Genomic DNA, 18,060 nt, shown 5'->3' with positions numbered 1-18,060 from the left:
AGGTTAAGTTTTTTTATTCTTGCCTATTAGATCTTTCTTATATTATCACAATTGGTAGCTTTGTGAGTAGAAATAAAATGTTTACTATCAATACCAATCATATAGACAAAAGTGGATTATAGCTAACTGCATTTAAAATTATAATCTTTATTTTGTAAAAAGAGAAAGTCATTGTCTTATTAATGAAATGCTTACCAATTTTACATAGGGGTCAGAGCAATTTTGTCAACTTCTAAAACCTGGTAAGGAAGTCATATTAATCTGTATTTTCAGCAAGGATGCTATATCACAATTAGGCTATTTCATACAGGGCAGGGAAAAAGCCTCGATTCAGTATTTTACCACATTTTCTTTTGAGAGAATATGTTTGCAAAATGTCAACAATTCTCTTAATGGTCACTCAATCCCAAATTCACTATATTAACTTGCATTTGAAAAGAAATAAAGAATACAAAAGAACTTATTTAAATAACACAAGCATTTCCTTCTTCATTAGACTCAAGCAATTGAGAATCTAGGGAAGCAGTGGTCAAATGGACACTCTTTGTGGACTGGACACAAGTAGTTTAGGTCCTCTTTAACATGTATTGGCACTTTACACCTTTCTAACAGATAATTTAAGGAATGATATGAGGTAGATTTATGATTCAATATAAAAACATGTTCTTAAACTTCTGTGTAGCATATGGTAGATTATTTGCACAGGTTTGGAGGAATTTGGTATGTCTAGGGTAGCTCAAAGTCACTATTATTCACTTGATAAATAATCAAATTTGATGCACAAAATAGGTTTAGGGATACCAATGAACATGTCTAAAGGTGCCCTGTAAATATCAAACACACCACCTGAAGTAATTTTGTGCATTATCAACTAAAAGCATTTTATAATTTATCTTTCGGCTTATACAAACTCTAACCTCAAAATTAGATATATATTTTTTTTACTCAAAATATTATATATTATTCTACTCAAAATATATTTTTTATACTCAAGATACTAGATTTTCTTTCATGAAGCAAATATTGATTGTGTATCTAACTTGTGCTTTGTATAATGCTAGACACTGGAGATACAGTTTTGAACAAAACAGACTTGAAACATAGAACCAGTTAAGATGAGCTACAGAGTGTTTATGGAAAAATATAACTTTCATTCTTACTTTAATTTCATCAGTATAAATTTAAAATTAGGAACTATAACAGAAGTTAACTGATCAATGTTGGTGACAAAATCCACAGTACTTTTTTTTCAGCCCAATTTAACAAATATTCATTGAGTAACTATTATTCCAGGTTTGATGGTACAGATGCAGCACTGAAAAATACTCCTTGCCTTCATTGAGTTTAATCTAATATTTTAGTTACAATTGTGTACTATATATGTTAAATTCAACATATTGCAGAGTAGTGTGGTTTGCAGTTTACTTTAAATACGAAAAGATTCATAGTATTTTTACGTGACTTGCTTTCATTAATCTAGTAGGAAATCTTTGAGACACAAACATATTTAAGTGTTTACTAGAATTTTTCAGAAATGAAATGCTTTTTTCATAGAATGTCAGATTTAATATATTTTGCTATGTTTAACCATGACATTTATTAAGAAGACACAGTGGTGTTTTTATGAATTTGCTGGAAATATTTTTATAAAATATGATAAGAAAATTCATAGCAGCCTATTTCTACCAATTGTTCTAATGACTAAGAATCTATTTGTCTCTCTTAATTTACTCTGATATGTTTTCTACAGTGGAAGGAAAATACAATGGAATAAGATTACCTTGAGTTTATTTACTTATTCAACATTTTTCAAGTCTTTTCATTTGTCTAGGTTGGATGCATCTTTGTTTGAATATCAAAAATGTACCTCATTTGTTTAGAATTACCTGATTAGAATTAGAAATTGTCTTCATCATGGTTTTAAAATTTAATTATTAATCACTTTATTTCATGCTAATGGGAGGGAAACTCTTGGTGTAACACAGATGGTACCTTCCAATAAATCTTTAATAATACTTCCGGAAAACTCTGCTGTTCTTGTGTTAGCAAAAATAGATCTAAAGTATAGCCAGACATTTTTCTGGTATCTTCTTGGATAAATATCTTTCCAAACTGTTCTCTTTTTCTAATCCTTGTTCCTCTTTCTAATCGAAACTCTATAATCAATCGAGGCAGAAACATTAGGTATCCCTTTTATCCAGTAAATAATCTATGTCTCTAACAACTTTCTCATAGGGTCAATACCTTTCCCTAGATTTTCTTACTTCAGAATTAAATCTAACTGAATATTTCCTTACAAAGACTTATTAAATTAATATTTAAAAACCATATAAAGTTATAAAACCAATGTAAACTTTACAAATAAATAAATGCAATTGTAACATTACATCCTGACATATATTTACGTAATCAAGTTGATCAAAAGAAAATGTAAAATAAAGTATATATTAAAACTCTCCTATAAAGTAAATAAAACACACATTTTCTGATTGTGGGGTTTGACATTTTGCAACAGAATAGGATCTAAGCCAAACATAAAGAAATAAAAGACTTTTCAGGGAAAATACACACATACATAAATAAACTATCCATCATGAAATACTAAAAATTTATAAATCCTTCTGACCAAAATTGCTAGCAGATGCTGGGTTTTGAGTTTAGGATGATAAAAGTATATCCAAATTGATCATGATTATAGTCTTAATTTGAAATTTTAACATGTAAGATTATATTAGAATTATTATTGCCTCCTTTCTCAATCCTTTTCAAAGTATAAACTAAGCTCTTGAACAGAATATTTCTAAGAAACAAATGTAAACATTGGTAGGAGATTAATATTGTTGAAGAGAGGGATTTGATGAGATTATTATTCAGTATGATATCTGATTCTATTTGAATATTTCTAGATAGGAAGTTAGAGATAGATACTGTGATTCTTCAGTATAAACTATATGAATTAAAATGTGACTCTTGAAAAATATAGACTCTTTCTATAATGTTTGAGCTATTATCTTTTCTCTTCATGTGTTTTTTTTTTTCCTTAAGTGAAACTTTTCTAAAGGTAGACTGAAAAATAACCTTTATTTCCAGAATAGCAGTCAAAATCTCCTTTCTTTGTCACCTAACAAAGAATATTCCTATAGTAGAAGAGCATCACCTAATGTCTCAAGAGAAAGCTATTAGTATGAGATTGTCACATTTCTAAGATAGAAACTTAATGCTAAACATTAATGTAGAAATTCATTTTCACAATCTTTCTTATGTCTCACATCTCTCTTCTGCTTTGACAAAGGTTGTACGTTTAGGTTATAAAAAATAATGAACTGGGTTTTAGAAGTAAAAGGATGATCAAATTTCTTTTTGTTTCTTTTCTTTTTCTTTTTTTTTTCCTCACCTGAGAAAATGAAACCAATAGTCAGTGAAAGGGTTGATGATGAAAATAGGAATGATTTTAAATGTGGAAAGCCCTACAATGTCAAAATAAATCTGGAGGATTTTATGCATGCAACACAGTAAAGCAATTTAGGTGTGTCCACCAATCTCGCTTCCACAAATACCTCTTTTATGGTGATACATGTTCCTTTCATTTTTTTATTTTCTTCTTTTGTTTAAGGTGACTCTTTAAAGTTTAGCTTGGGAATACTGCACAGCAGAGATGTTTTTCTCAAGGCTACCCTGGGGGACAGGTTCTTGCCTTGCCAATATTTCTGTTCCTCTTCTTCCTCACTAACACCAGAGCCTCTTTGGAATTTGTTCATATAGTAATATGTCCACCTAAATTCTTGCTTCCTCAGCCTCTCTTGCAGTAAGAATGGCCATGGAATATTGTTCTGGCCAGTGAAATGCAGACATAGTCCGTAAGGAGAGCATCTCTTCCCAAGTAGATAGTTGGAACCTCACTAAAAGAAAGTCTCTTGCTTGCTCTTGTTTCTTCACATGCCTCAAATTCAGAAAAACACTTTAGATGCAGCAGCCATCTTGAGCCAGAAGAGAATAAAGCCATCACACAAAGCAGGTTGTGGATCCTGTGCAGTAGTTAAACTAATATCTGCAACTGCCTCCTGTAGGTTTATTATTATGTGACAAAAAATTATCTCCTATCCATTTAAACTCAATAATTTGGTTTTTGTTACTTGTAATGAAAGCTTTATAGGCTGATATAGGATTTCTATTGCCTTTTTTTTTTTTTCTTTTTTTAAACAGGAAAGGAAAATATGGTATATATTGGGCAGGAAGATTCTATGTATATTTCAAACCATTTCTTCAAACAATAAGAATAGTATTTTTAGAGGTAATATCTACTTTTTTTTTCTGGATAACTTAGAGCTACCTGAAAGAGAATAGATATCTACGATCAACCATTGTTCAAGGAGATGTTACCGGATTAAGGCCAGTGTTGTGAAATGGATAAAGAAGTAAAAATTGGCATTAATGCATTTTATCCTATGGTCATGCCATTGTTCCAACGAACCATAAGATTTTTATTATATCTTGTGTTTTGTTGTTCTTAAAGAATAATTGGCAATTCTGTTTATTCTATTTGAAACAAAGAACATGTTTGTGATTTAAGCACTAATTTTGCTTCCATTTTATGCTAGTTACTACCTATAAAGAAGTAAAAATTGGCATTAATGCATTTTATCCTATGGTCATGCCATTGTTCCAACGAACCATAAGATTTTTATTATATCTTGTGTTTTGTTGTTCTTAAAGAATAATTGGCAATTCTGTTTATTCTATTTGAAACAAAGAACATGTTTGTGATTTAAGCACTAATTTTGCTTCCATTTTATGCTAGTTACTGACTGACTCTAGTCAATGTTACATTGACCGAAACAATTTTTCTTAAGGGAAATTTGACAACTCATACCAAAAGTTTAAAAAATATCCATATTCTATGACCTTGTAATGTCATTTGCAGAAATTTATTTTAAAGAACTAATTCATAATAAATAAGTTAAAGAATCAACAAGAGGGGATTGGTCAAATAAATACTGTTTTATTTATACTCTGACATATCGTATTCTCTCTAGAAATATTGTAGAATAATATTTAATTACCTCTACTCACCATTTAATATTAAAACTAGCAGATTAAACAATATTATGTGGACTATTACTCCAACTTCAGATAGAAAAAAACAACAGTATAGAGACCGATAGTGTCTATACCAAGATGTTAAGAATGTTTCCTGAGTGTTTGGATTATGAGTGGTTGTTTTTCTTTGTATTTTTTAATCTTTTAAACTTCTTTCTCGATTTGTATGAATCAGTGAAAGATATTGTAAAATATATCTTGGCTATTAACAAAGTAAAAATAACTTTAACATTGAAAATAGTTTGAGTAAAAATCATTTTTATTGACTACCTTTTCATCACCAAAATCTGTTTGTTTGTTTTAATACAGAAATCCTCAATGGTGGAGTCTATGTAGACCAGAACAAATTTCTTTGTTATGCAGACACAATTCATTGGCAAGATATTGTTCGGAACCCATGGCCTTCCAACTTGACTCTGGTGTCAACAAACGGTAGCTCAGGATGTGAGTAGCACTGCCTTTTTAATGTCTCAAAGTGTTCTGCCTTTGTGAAAATGAATGAACGGCTTTTGTTTATCATCTCATTCATAATAGTTTACATTTTGATCACATCCACTGAAATGTTCAGTTATATACAACAGTCTTTTACTTCTAAATAACTTTTTTTGAAATGATACTTTCCCTTTACAAATGGTCATTTTCTTAATATGGCCCCTTTTGGGAAATCTAAGTTACTTAACCATATTTCCAATATTTAAATATGTGTCCCATCATCCATAAACTTAAGGCCAGTATCTGACTATCACTTCAACTCTTTGTGACCCATACACCACTGAGAAAAAGGTAGAACAAAAATGTACCTTCCTATTCATTGTAATTTTTTAAAAGTAAAAACTATTGGACATTTTAGAATACCTAAGTCTTCATTTGCCTCTGAAAACCTTCTTGATAATTCTTTATGACCATCCCAAATACTATAAATAAAGTGGAGAAAGATAGATTTTTATATAGAAGAAATATATGTTATATTCTGGTTTTAATCAGCCTAATAAGCTACTCAGTTTTCCATTCTAGAGTATGTTGTTTCTGTCACGAAGGATTTATCAAATTCAAAGTGTTTAATGTGTTTAAATGATACATAAGTATTTGAACTATCATTAAAAGCTCTAAAAATTATTCTGCCAGGAATCTGTTTTATTTTCATAAAGCAAGCTATGCTGTCCTCACATATATTATTACTGGTACTTGTATGAAAACAGAATTTTTATCGTGTTAACCTAGGTTTTATATTTCTCATATATTTTTATATATTTCCCACCTGAAATCATAACTCTCTTCACACAGTTCAATAATTATTTGAAATTGTACTGATTGTGTTATAATGCTTTTGTAGGAAATCAAACTCCAAGGGATAATTATTAAGTTTCATGATGGTCCTAAGAATATACTGGAGAAATATGAATATGATTCAAACTGACAGCTGTGTTTTCAGTAAATGGCTAAAACTGTTTTTTAAAGTAGAGTAACATAATTTTCTTGTCACCTTTGAGCAGAAATTTGTATGAGATTTTACCTTTATAGTGTTCAAATTTCCTACCTTGTAAAATCAGATGTGAAAAAAAAAATTGAATCTGTTCACATTAACAAGGCAAATGTTATGCTTCAGAAATGGCTTCCATTTTCAGTAGGCTCAGAATGTGGTACAACACATGGGGGAAAATGCATCATAGTTTGATGAGAGGAACGGCCCTCTGACTCTCAGTATATTAGAGTGACTAGCCTATAATACATGTATGAGATCAGGCAACAACAATAAAGCCCAAAAGAGAAGCCAAAGAGAATTGTGTCCACTAGTCTCAAAGGATGTGGAAGAGGAGCAGCACTTTCACAGATGGCATCTGTTTGGGGGGAAAATTTGAATAATTGTGCTTATAATTAGGCAACTGTAGCTGCATTTGTTTCTGCATGCAAATAATTGCAGGCACAGAAGTTATAAATGCAAAGTAGAGTCATAACGACTGGTCCTTTGCAAATTAAACACCAGTTGCTTATCGAAGTTTTATTCTTTATACTAGCTTTACTTGCTGATGCATTATATATACTGCATGCACTCTACTTGATAATAATGAATTGGCTAGTCTTTAAATATTGGTTTCCAATGGTTTTATCCTGTCAATTTCATCTACTTTCTCCCTTGGGTGATCACAGTAATTCTCATGGTTTAAATGCAACTTCTACACTAATGGTTTCTGGAACTACACACTAACAACCACTCAGTCACCCAATTTAAAAATGTAGTGGTCATCATTAACTTCACATTCTCCTTAGTTCTTAGAATTTATTTAATCATTAAATAATCTGAATTTACCTGTTTCTTGATTTTACATATTTCTTCTTTCCATTGCTCTTCATCTGTTGCTTGAGTAACTTAATCTCTAAATTTTTAATATTTTTTGAGGCCACAGACCTTTGTAGCATCTGGCGAAACTCATAATCACCTTCTCATATTACTTTTAAATGAATAAATTAGCACAAAAGAAAAATTTTATATTATAAATGCATAAAAATCAATAAATTCATGAAATAAATTACAAAAGATCATAAGAAATTATATTGAAATACATTTACCATCATAATAAAAAATAAATGTGTAATATGATAATATACATCTTTAGAATAAAAAGGCCTAACATTAGATTAATATGTAATTTAGTTTTGAAGCAATGATAGGCATAAATATATTTTAAAAGGGACAGTCACTTTAACAAATGCTTTTGGGGTAACCAGGTATCCACAAGATTGACGTTAGATTTAATCTTCACTATATATTAAAATTAATTCAAAATAGATTCCAGATCTAAACATAAGACCTCAAACTATAAAACCCCTAGAAGAAAACATAGAATAAATGTTTTATGACATTGAATTTGGCAGTGATTCTCAGAAATGACAACAAAAGCACGAGAAACATAAGCAAAGATAGAAAAATGGAGTTACAACAAACTTAAAAACCTCTGTGCATCAAAGGACACAATTAGAATGAAAAGACAACTTACAGAGTGGGAGAAAATATTTATAAATCATATATCTGATAAGAGGTTAATAACCAGAGTAAATAAATAACTCCAACAACTCAACAACAACAGTAACAAAAATAACCTTATTTGGAAATTGGCAAAGGACTTAAATAGACATTTCTCCAAAGATGAATGATAAATGACCAATATGCATATGAAAAGATGTTTAACATCACTAATTATTAGAGAAATGCAAATAAAAACCATGAAATATCACCTCACACCTATTAGAATGACTACTATCGCAATAACAGAAAATAGCAAATGTATATATAAATGAAATATTATTCAGCCTTAAAAAGGAAGGAAATTATATTAGATCTCACCGAGACACTGAAAAGAACAAACCTTAGATGCTCCAGATCCTACAGTCCTTTCTTTAGCTTACAGCAGATGCACCACTCATTCTCAAATTGTTTTCTAAAACCAAAAATTAGTTAATGATAGAAATGGGACTGTGTAAGAATTGGTAAATTCATAAAAGAACATTATGTTCACAAACGTAATTATTTGTTTAAACCAAATGTTCTGCCTATGTTAAAACCATTAGTAAAACTTTAAATAATATTTTTATTTTAATAACTCTTACATATCTTAATAGTTGCTTACTCCTAACTAATATTGCATATTGTGCCCCATATAGATAATTTTCCTGAACTAGAAAATAATTGTCAAATAGAGGAAAATTAAACCTGATTTTTTTATTGTGCTAACTTTTTTACTTCTTCAATGTTAATACATTTACATAAAATAGATGCACTCTTCTAAGTTTGGATTTTTGTGGTAAAGTGAAAAAAAATTGCAAGGAAATTTACCCAGAGTGCATTTCAATACAGCTTTAGTTTATGTATGCTATATATCCAAATATGTAATTTTACATAAATGCACCCAAAAAGTCAAATCATGCATACTCTTTTTAAAAGATTTTTTAAAGATTTTTTTTTAAGAAAGGAAAGCTTAACGGGGAAATAGAAAAATGTGAAAAATATTAGAAAGAATAAATGAATCCACATGAATTCAAAGATAGCTTTTTGAAAAGACATATAAAATAGAAATAGGTTCAAGGGTAAAGGGGGTCAAATATATGGTGACAGAAGGAAATTTAACTTTGGATCGTGAACATGATGGAATGTACGTATGATATTATCGTGCACTTGAAACCTAATGATTTTATTAACTAATTTCTCCTCAATAAATATAATATTTAAAAAATAGATTCTTCATGAACCTCATATAAAACAAAAAACAAACGAATTAAAATCACTTAGGAATTCAGATGTAAATTATTCTAAAAATACTCGCAAATTGAACTAACAATCTAGGAATGTATTTCAAAATATAAGAGCAAGTGGCAGCTCTGCTGTCTTTTTAATGTTCTTAATGAGAGAGTAAGAACTTGAACCTGACCCATATCAGAGAGGGCCTATGAGACTACATTTAGAAGAAGAAGATTTTCACATCGACTAAAATTCACTCCAGAAATTAATTTTTATTTAAGAAGATTACGAGGCACAAGCACGTGCTAGCTTGGTTTTCTTGTTTCTTAGCTTCTTGGGATAAAAGTGCATTAAGTTTCACTCTTTAAGTAAAATTTTCATGATACATTCTTATGTTCATCATATGCAATAGCTTCCCTTCAATCTACTTTTTTTGTCATATATGTTAAAGAAGTATGAACCTTGCCTTCTAGAATGTGACGAAGTATTTTTTATCAGTACTTTGCCTCAACCCCAGGTGGCAGAACAGAATTTTCTTAGTTGATCTCAATCCTCACAATTATCATGCATTACATGTGCTGTTTCATTGTATGTTTTATTTCTATAAATACATAAAATTCATTTGCATATAATAAATACATGCATAAAGTAAACATTTATATAAATGTACACACACATACTTACATATACACATGTTGGTCTCAAAAGTTTGTGATTATAAGTTAGTTTCCATTTTGCTTTTACATATAAATTACATAAAATAAATTTCATAGTCTCTCCACTCTGGCCTTACCCTCTTACTGCCAACTTTAGCCTCTGCTGACAATTACTCCAGTAACCTCACAGCTGTGCGGGGCACTCAAGTGCTTTAAGACCCACTGTACCCTAATTCCTTCAAAGGTCAAATGCGACTAGTTATTAACATGTTTTTGCTAATAATCGAAATAGTTACAGGCAGGAGATTGCTGAGAGGCCCACACTTGACTTCTGTGTTCCTGCTCGTGTGTGACAGGTGAGGCTGTCCCTCCCTCACACTGGGGCCCTGTGACCATGTCTAAACTCTAAGTACCAACTCCTTTTTTTTTTCCCCTGAGTTTTTTTTACTGCTTCTCCAGGTGAAGGCTCATTTCATCTTCTTTTTTTGAGTTAGAGGAAACATCAATTTTTACTTAAGGAAATGCCTATTCCAGGCACAGGATATATCATGTCTTCCTTAGAACAGACAATGTGAATTTTAGAAGAGATGCCCAGTTTGCTTGCCATTGTATAGTATTTCTACCACACAAACCGAATAGATGTAAATAAACTCAATTGTACAGATAATAATAAAAAATAGCAAACTAATCCAGAAATAATAAATTTTAAGTATACATTTCCTTTGTTTAAATAAAATTTAATTGTGGGTTTATATAATTTAATATTTACTAATGGCTCTCTTTAATAAATAGCTCTCAAAATTCTAGAAAATCTGACAGTATGTTGTGCGCGTAATTGCCATGCATGAACATCAACAGCCCCGTGGAGGGAATACTGGGCTGAGCTCCATTCAGTGCTTTTAATTTATGTCTATAATGATGAAAAGAAAAAAATTAGGCCTACACATCATACATGGTATGAACAGATTGTGGCTCCTAGTCTCCTGGAGAACAAATGCTGAAAACACACACACACACATCCGCACACATGCACACACTGTGCACACATGCACACACGTGCACACACCATGCACATACCACACACACATACACACACACGCATATACACAACTCAAGAAAGAACAACCTCTTTAGGAATACGGCAGTTTAACTCAGAATTTACAGAGGTAAAATATCTGACTCTTTGGGTCAGATTCTGCTAACATTTTTCATTTAAATCATTAAACAGTATACTTAGCTTCTGCATTCTTGCACACAAGATTTCTGCAAGAATAATGAATATATTCTATTTGAATATATTCATTTGAGTAAAAGTCTTACAGAAATGATCCCTCTCAGAGTAAACTGAGTTTCTGCCGGAAAGATTAACTCTACTGTACCTCACAAGCATGCTGTTCTAGCTCTTAAAACGGACCATTTTCTACCTTCAAATAAATCTTCATGACCATAGCTTGTTGGAAGAAAAATTATTTTTACGTAAAGTGACAGCAGAGGTGTTGTCTATTATAGTCTAACATTATGAAAGGACAAGGTTCTTTATGTCTGGAGTTAAATAGATTAATGGCTTCCCAACTCAGACATGCATCAGAATCTACTCCCAGAGATTCTTCGAGTATGTTTGGTTTAAGGATAGGAATCTACCTATCTTCAAAGTTTTCCAATTAATTCTAGGGACAGGTGTAAGGGACAAGGCTTGGTACAGGATTGCTATGCTAGTAAAATGATTAGCAAAGCCTATTATATATGGTGAATGCATTTCAGACCTTATGCTGATTCAAAATGGCATGGAATGTATGGGCTTGCTACAAATGAGCCAAATACCAAATACATGAGCCTCTCCCTCTTATAGAATATGTAGCTTTCTGTTATGTGAAACTTCTGCCACTAATTTCAACAATAAAAATAGTAATGCTTTAAGTGCTTGTGACCTTCTAGACTTGGCGTACTATAGGCCCTTAAAGAACCCTATTTCTAATTTTTATAGAAATTCTATAAGGTAGGTATTAAAAGCCCCATTTGGGGTCTTGCAATTTTTAGTAATAAGGTCTCGCTGTCTTCCAGTGAATGGTTGAAGATACCAAAATTTAATGAAATCAGATCTCTAGGGTTCAAATTGTCCAGTGGAGGCAGCCTCCATATTTTATTGTTTTTCTGAAACTTACTTTAAAGTAAATTTTAACAAGCCTTTTATTATGGAATCTTCACTGGAAAAAAAAATATGTATATAATTACTTAAGTCGCTGGTATGAAAAAGGCTTTCACACTGTTCAGATAGAATGGAGAAAGGCCAGGCAATCAGAATAATCAGCTTTTTCTTGAAATAGTAAGTCCTAACATTTTTTGAAATGGTGAATTTTTGGAATTGGAGTTTTTTGGAACTGAATGCCATTTATCTTATTGGAGAAAAAAGTAATAAGAACTACATACTCTGTTTAAATTGCACAACAGCCAAAGAAAATTTAATCTAGGTAATTTAATCAAATAAAAATCACCCCAAAGTTCATAGATGGATGAATGGATAAGCAAAATGTGGTATATACATACAAGAGGATATTATTCTGCTTTAAATAGGAAACAAATTCTGACATATGCTACAACATGGCTGAACCTTGAGGACATTTTGCTAAGTAAAGTAAGCCAGTTATAAAAAAGACAAATAGTGTCTGATTTCACTTATATACGATACTTAGATACTTAGAATAGTCACTATCATAAAGACAGAAAATATACTGGTAGTTACCAGAGAGAGGTTGGAGGGAGGAAAGAATGATGAATTGTTTAATGAGTATATTATTTCAGTGTTACAAGATGAAAAGTGTTATGGAGATAAATGTGATTATTGAACAATGTGAATGTATTTAATACCACTGAACTATACATTTAAAAATGGTTGAGATGGTAAATTTTATTTCATGTGTATTTCCACAATAATTTTTTTAAAAAATATAAATGAAGGAACATTAATGTGAAGTGATTATCACTAAGAGACATCTGGTGATCTTCCATATTTTTTAATTCAATTTTTTCCATAATTAAAAAAAAATGTACCCCAATATAAAGTTTTAAGTCATGTGCTACATGAGGATTTGCAAATAATTCTAAGCCTGGTAGAATTAGATGTAGCTGTTGAAATGCTGAGTTAATAATAACTGACTTAAATTTTCTAAAGACTCATCCTAACCAAGTAAAATTTATATTGATTCAAATAACAAGTAGCTCAAAAAAATGTAAAAGAGATTTGTAAGGCATTCCGTAGCTGATTTTTTAAAACGTAAAGCCCTAATTGTATATTCAGTATTTAAAACAATTATGTAAAATCGAATGAAAATTATACTGAATCGATTTAGTATTACTGTCTCTTATTTTGCTCTGATCCTTTATAACAAGTTGAATGATTATGTCTGTATCTATTTCCTGTTCTGCAGCCATCGTTCATATATTTCATTACTGTTCACGTGTTTATTCCCCTGTACTAATGAAAGTGGTTTCATGAACTCAGTTGCACAAATAAGTAGAATTTAAAGAACTTACTATTCTCCTTTTCTCTAATTTCTCATCACTTAGAAGAAGCTTCAAAGTAAAAGGAAGATGTTTACAAGTAACTGAAGACTGTGTATTCAAGTTTCTCTTTTCTTAATATCTGCCAAGAAGTTTCATGTGTGTCTTCCCTCTTCTATTGGTGTCCTCTCACTAAGCCACTTTTATTTCAAAGTTTGGAGCAGAAGTGGAGGAGAGATTGCTGGTTACACTGGAGGGTTGGGGCAGGGGAGCTGGCATCTCTACAGGGAGCTGGGGGAAAATGAATAAGGAGATCAAGCTGCTAACCCACTTAGCAATCTTTCAAGTCTAGATTGTTGCAAGCAGCCGTATGCAACTTTTATTTAATTCTTTGCTGCCTGGCAAGAACAAATTATGTTCTATTTAGAGGTGATTCTTTTGGCAATTGTAGGTGCACTTTCTAAGCAGGGAAGAAAAAAATGGAAAGGAAATTATGCAGTGACATTTCTTTTAAAGTTCTCTTTTAAGTGTAAGAAAGAGAAACATAAAGGAAAAAAAGCTTGATTAAAAAATGCACAAAGGAAAAGTCATCGCAAAATTAGATGTCTTGATCAGCCACTTTTATTCTTTTTCCTCCTTATGCATTATGTGACAAAGATTTTGATCTAGATAGTTTTTTCAAAAAATAGTTTTTTTCTATAGAATCGATCAAACTCTGTACTCAAAGTAGACTGCAGCATTAAACTAGTTAGCTATGTGTTATAGTCACTAGATATTTTGTTAATTGTTAACTATTACTAGTTACCATACGCCAAAGTATATTTTTCAGAGTAAAGAAATTTGCTTTACTAGAAAAAATAATATTAATAAAACTAAAAATTTTTAAAAACAATAGAACATTGGATAATCATTACTTCTTCATTTCTAAATTTTATTCAGTTGCATAATTTTAAATAAAGTTTTGCTGTGTATTTTTAGTGGAATAAAAAAATGTTTAAAGCCCCTTATAATAGTATAATTGACAGTTATCAGCCTCATTTGATTCAGTAGAGAAAGATAAATTAATTACATGCAGTTTTGTAACATTCTTATTAAGTTTTGTAACAGTCTTAAGAAATAGTAAATCATTTCTGTTAATCTATACAGTGGACCCAACATTTTATCTGAGAGAAAAACAAGCAAACAATACATTGTTTCATAAATAGTAAATCAATTTAGACTAAAAGTATAATATACATTATTTTAAAAATATTTAAATGAATAATCGTAAAGAGAAAAATAGGTGTTATTATTCTTCCTCTCCCTCTTTTTTTTTTGTTGTTTTGTTTTTTCCTACTAAAACCTTTTACCTGGCCATATTCCAAAGCAAACTCCACTGTATCTTCATCATTTTGGCACAATTACATTTCTACTTCTTTGCCTCAAAGAGTAGCCTAATGCTTAAGTTCAAGCTCTGGGGTGCTACATGAATTTGAATCTTGACTCCAGGAGTTTCAAACCGTAATTACTTAGCCCCTTTATCCTTCATTTTTCTCACACGAGACCGAATTGGGATAGTAGATGAAAATGTTTAAAACAATGCTTGCCACATAGTAAGTGCTCATTAAGTATTAGTTATCATTTTTATTGTTTATCATTGAGATCTGCTCCTCCTGTGAAAATACCTAAAATCCTATCCTAAATCTGAGAACTGTAATCAGCCTTCTCTTAGCTTCCTATAATAATTTATAAACAAATACACCAGTAATTTCGTGGAAAGTGGGATAAGGAAGAACACATTGTTTAATGCTCTCTACCTCCATGTATAAGTACTCTCTGCCCTGCCCTTTGAGGTCATCTGCTAAGTGCTGCTCATTTCTCACATACTAATCAAAGATTTTTTCAAGTCACTCAAAATCATCTTTTTAACCCCATGCAAGTCATTCCCTAGGTAACTTTGAATAAGTGTCTGGGTTAGTGATCTCATCTAACAGTCTTGCCTAATGTGTTCTTGAACTCTAAAGTTTAATGAACCTTCTCAGTATTTGCACATATCCTATCAAAAACTAGGCCTTATTGTGACAAAGGTAAAGTGTGTCTTCATTTGTGGTGTTAACCTAGTTTGTGTGCTCTGTCTGCCTTTGTCTCACATGACTACTCTATTCTTGTATCTGTTAACATAAATTAGACACTTGGTTGTACTGATTAAGAGTATGGAATCTGGAGCCAATATCTCTGGGCTCCAATCTCAGGCCTACTTTAGGTCTATCACTTTCTGTGTGATCTTAGACAAGTTATTAAACTTTTCTGGCTTCAACTTCCTCATCTGTGGTAGTATTTTCCTCCTAACGTGTCACAGGAAGTAAATTGCCCAGAACGATGCCTCCTACATGATATAATTGAATTATGTCTCTGCTATGACTAACTCTTTGTTATGCTAGCTGATAGGGACTTTGATTATGTCTGGAGAATTTGTATTTCAGATGGTTACAAGACCAACAATATGTTTTAGAAAACAGGGAACTGGGGCAGAGTGATAGATAGTGGGGCTGATATTTAGCTTAAATCATATTGCAATGGAATATAATAAGTGTATATGCAGTGATTGGAAAGTAATTTGTCTTTTTTTGTAAATAACTCAATTTATAGATCTGTCTAGTATTACATCAACAAGAAAGTCTATTGAAAGACCTGTTGATGGAATCCTATTTTAAAAATATTTTTTAATCCATTATTCTTGAATTTTAGTTGTGTGTGTGTGTGTGTGTGTGTGTGTGTGAACTTCAAAGGTAAATTAATGAAAACATTTTACACCAAGACATTTTAGGCTCATTACTGACTGTAATGCCTTTTAGGTCACTTTCTTATAACCTCCATCAATTTTAAAATCACATTTTCATTTCTTAGACTTACAGTGGCATTTTAGAAATGTCCCTGTTCGTTAACGTGGTTGTTTTTGTTTTAAGTGTGAGGACTCAGAGCGAGGAAGGTGTATGTGTGTGTGTGTGTGTGTGTGTGTGTGTGTGTGTGTATGTATATTGTGACAAAGGTAAAGTGTGTGTGTGTGTGTGTGTGTGTATATACACACACACACACACACACACACACATATACATATATGTAGCTAAGTCCCTTTGGCAGATGACAGAATGTTAGGAAACTAAGATGAGACTTCTGGCTGCTATACCTCAGAACAGTTTGTTTAATATAATGCTATGGAGCTACCTAATCTTTTCCAATTTGTTACTCATTTTTCTTTGTTATCTGTCTCAGTGATGTCTAATCTCCCCAACTGACTGCTACAGGCTAGCAATCTATAACAAAAACTCAGGCTCAATCTCAGCTATAATAAAAAAGAGAAGCTACAAGATTAATGGTACACAGTATAATTATAAAGTCCCAAGCTACAGATATTATAAGACCCTTTCATATTTACTCACGGTGGAAGAAGCTGGGTTAGCCCTATAGTGTAAAGATTTTGGCCTCTTAGTAAGGGAAATGTTGGGTATTTGATCTGGGAAGCCTTCTGTGGTTTGAGTACTGTTAGGAGCTATGGAGAAGAAATGGTTCTTTTCCTTAAAGAACTTGTCATAATTTCATCCGTTTCAGTTTTCCCATGATAATACCATTTCTTATTAATTCATAGAGGAGATAGATATATTCTCGGAGCTGTCAAGTAGAAGACAAATGAAAACCAAGGCTGCTTATGGAGACCATGCCACACACAGATAATGGGAACTTCTTTATTCTCATGGCGAAACAGACCAGTATGTTGCTTCTCAAGTAATATCTACACTGACAGGATAAAAATGACAAACGTGGGAATATTCGTGGTTTTCCTTTCTCATATGCTCAAACATTCTAAGTTTGCCAGCCTGATATTTCCAGCCCACTAGACCAAACTATGCCTCATACACACACACACACACACATACACACACATCGACACATCTTCCTAGAATGTTGAAATGCACACTTAGGATGCATAATGAGAAATGGGCAGAGAATTATTTAATTCGAAAGCTGAACATAATAAAAGTATTTATGGAGAATGGCTAAGTTGATCAATGACATAATAATGATAGAATGGGAGAGAATAGACGGGCGAAAGCTTCGTGATGGGGGAGACACAGAGAGAGAGTGCGCACAAGTGTGAGCTTGGAGGGGTGGGGTTCTGTTGAATGAGATACTTCAGAGAGTTCCAGTTGTGTGAGGAAGTGAGGAAAGATTTAGAACTATTGCCATGGGCAATGCTTTGGATCCCATTCAATGCCCTTTAAGAGGAGTTGAGTTCTTTAGGTCAAATTTTGACTGTTGAACCATGATTCTTGAATATGACACCACTGACAAACTGAAGATGTGGATGGTGGCAGTTCTTCAAGAATTCATGAGCACCTCTGATTAGCAGGCTCACAGATGAGGGTTATGGAGTGGGCAGAGACCCTGGTATCTGTGACATCTAATCCTCTGCAGCAATCCGAAGAATTTCTCCTCCCATGGGTTCCTCTCTCTGTTTCTGACATATACCTTAAAATATTCTCTGCACCTTTTTCCATATACTAGCCTAAAATACAGGAGTGTGATATTCCAGTAGCA

General features: G+C 32.0%; 1 protein-coding gene across 1 annotated transcript in view; it reads left to right on the top strand.

Moving 5' to 3' along the window:
- Positions 1 to 18,060, top strand: part of ERBB4 (erb-b2 receptor tyrosine kinase 4) — a 988,299-nt gene that overhangs the window by 639,471 nt on the left and 330,768 nt on the right. The window contains exon 4 of the mRNA XM_006908488.3: positions 5,407 to 5,541. Within this exon, the coding sequence (XP_006908550.1) occupies positions 5,407 to 5,541 (135 nt within the window). The remainder of the gene's footprint in view (positions 1 to 5,406; positions 5,542 to 18,060) is intronic.

The sequence above is a fragment of the Pteropus alecto genome, unplaced genomic scaffold (assembly GCF_000325575.1).
Source record: "Pteropus alecto unplaced genomic scaffold, ASM32557v1 scaffold182, whole genome shotgun sequence".
NCBI classification, from domain to species: Eukaryota; Metazoa; Chordata; class Mammalia; order Chiroptera; family Pteropodidae; genus Pteropus; species Pteropus alecto.
This window is presented reverse-complemented; position numbering and strand designations above follow the sequence as displayed.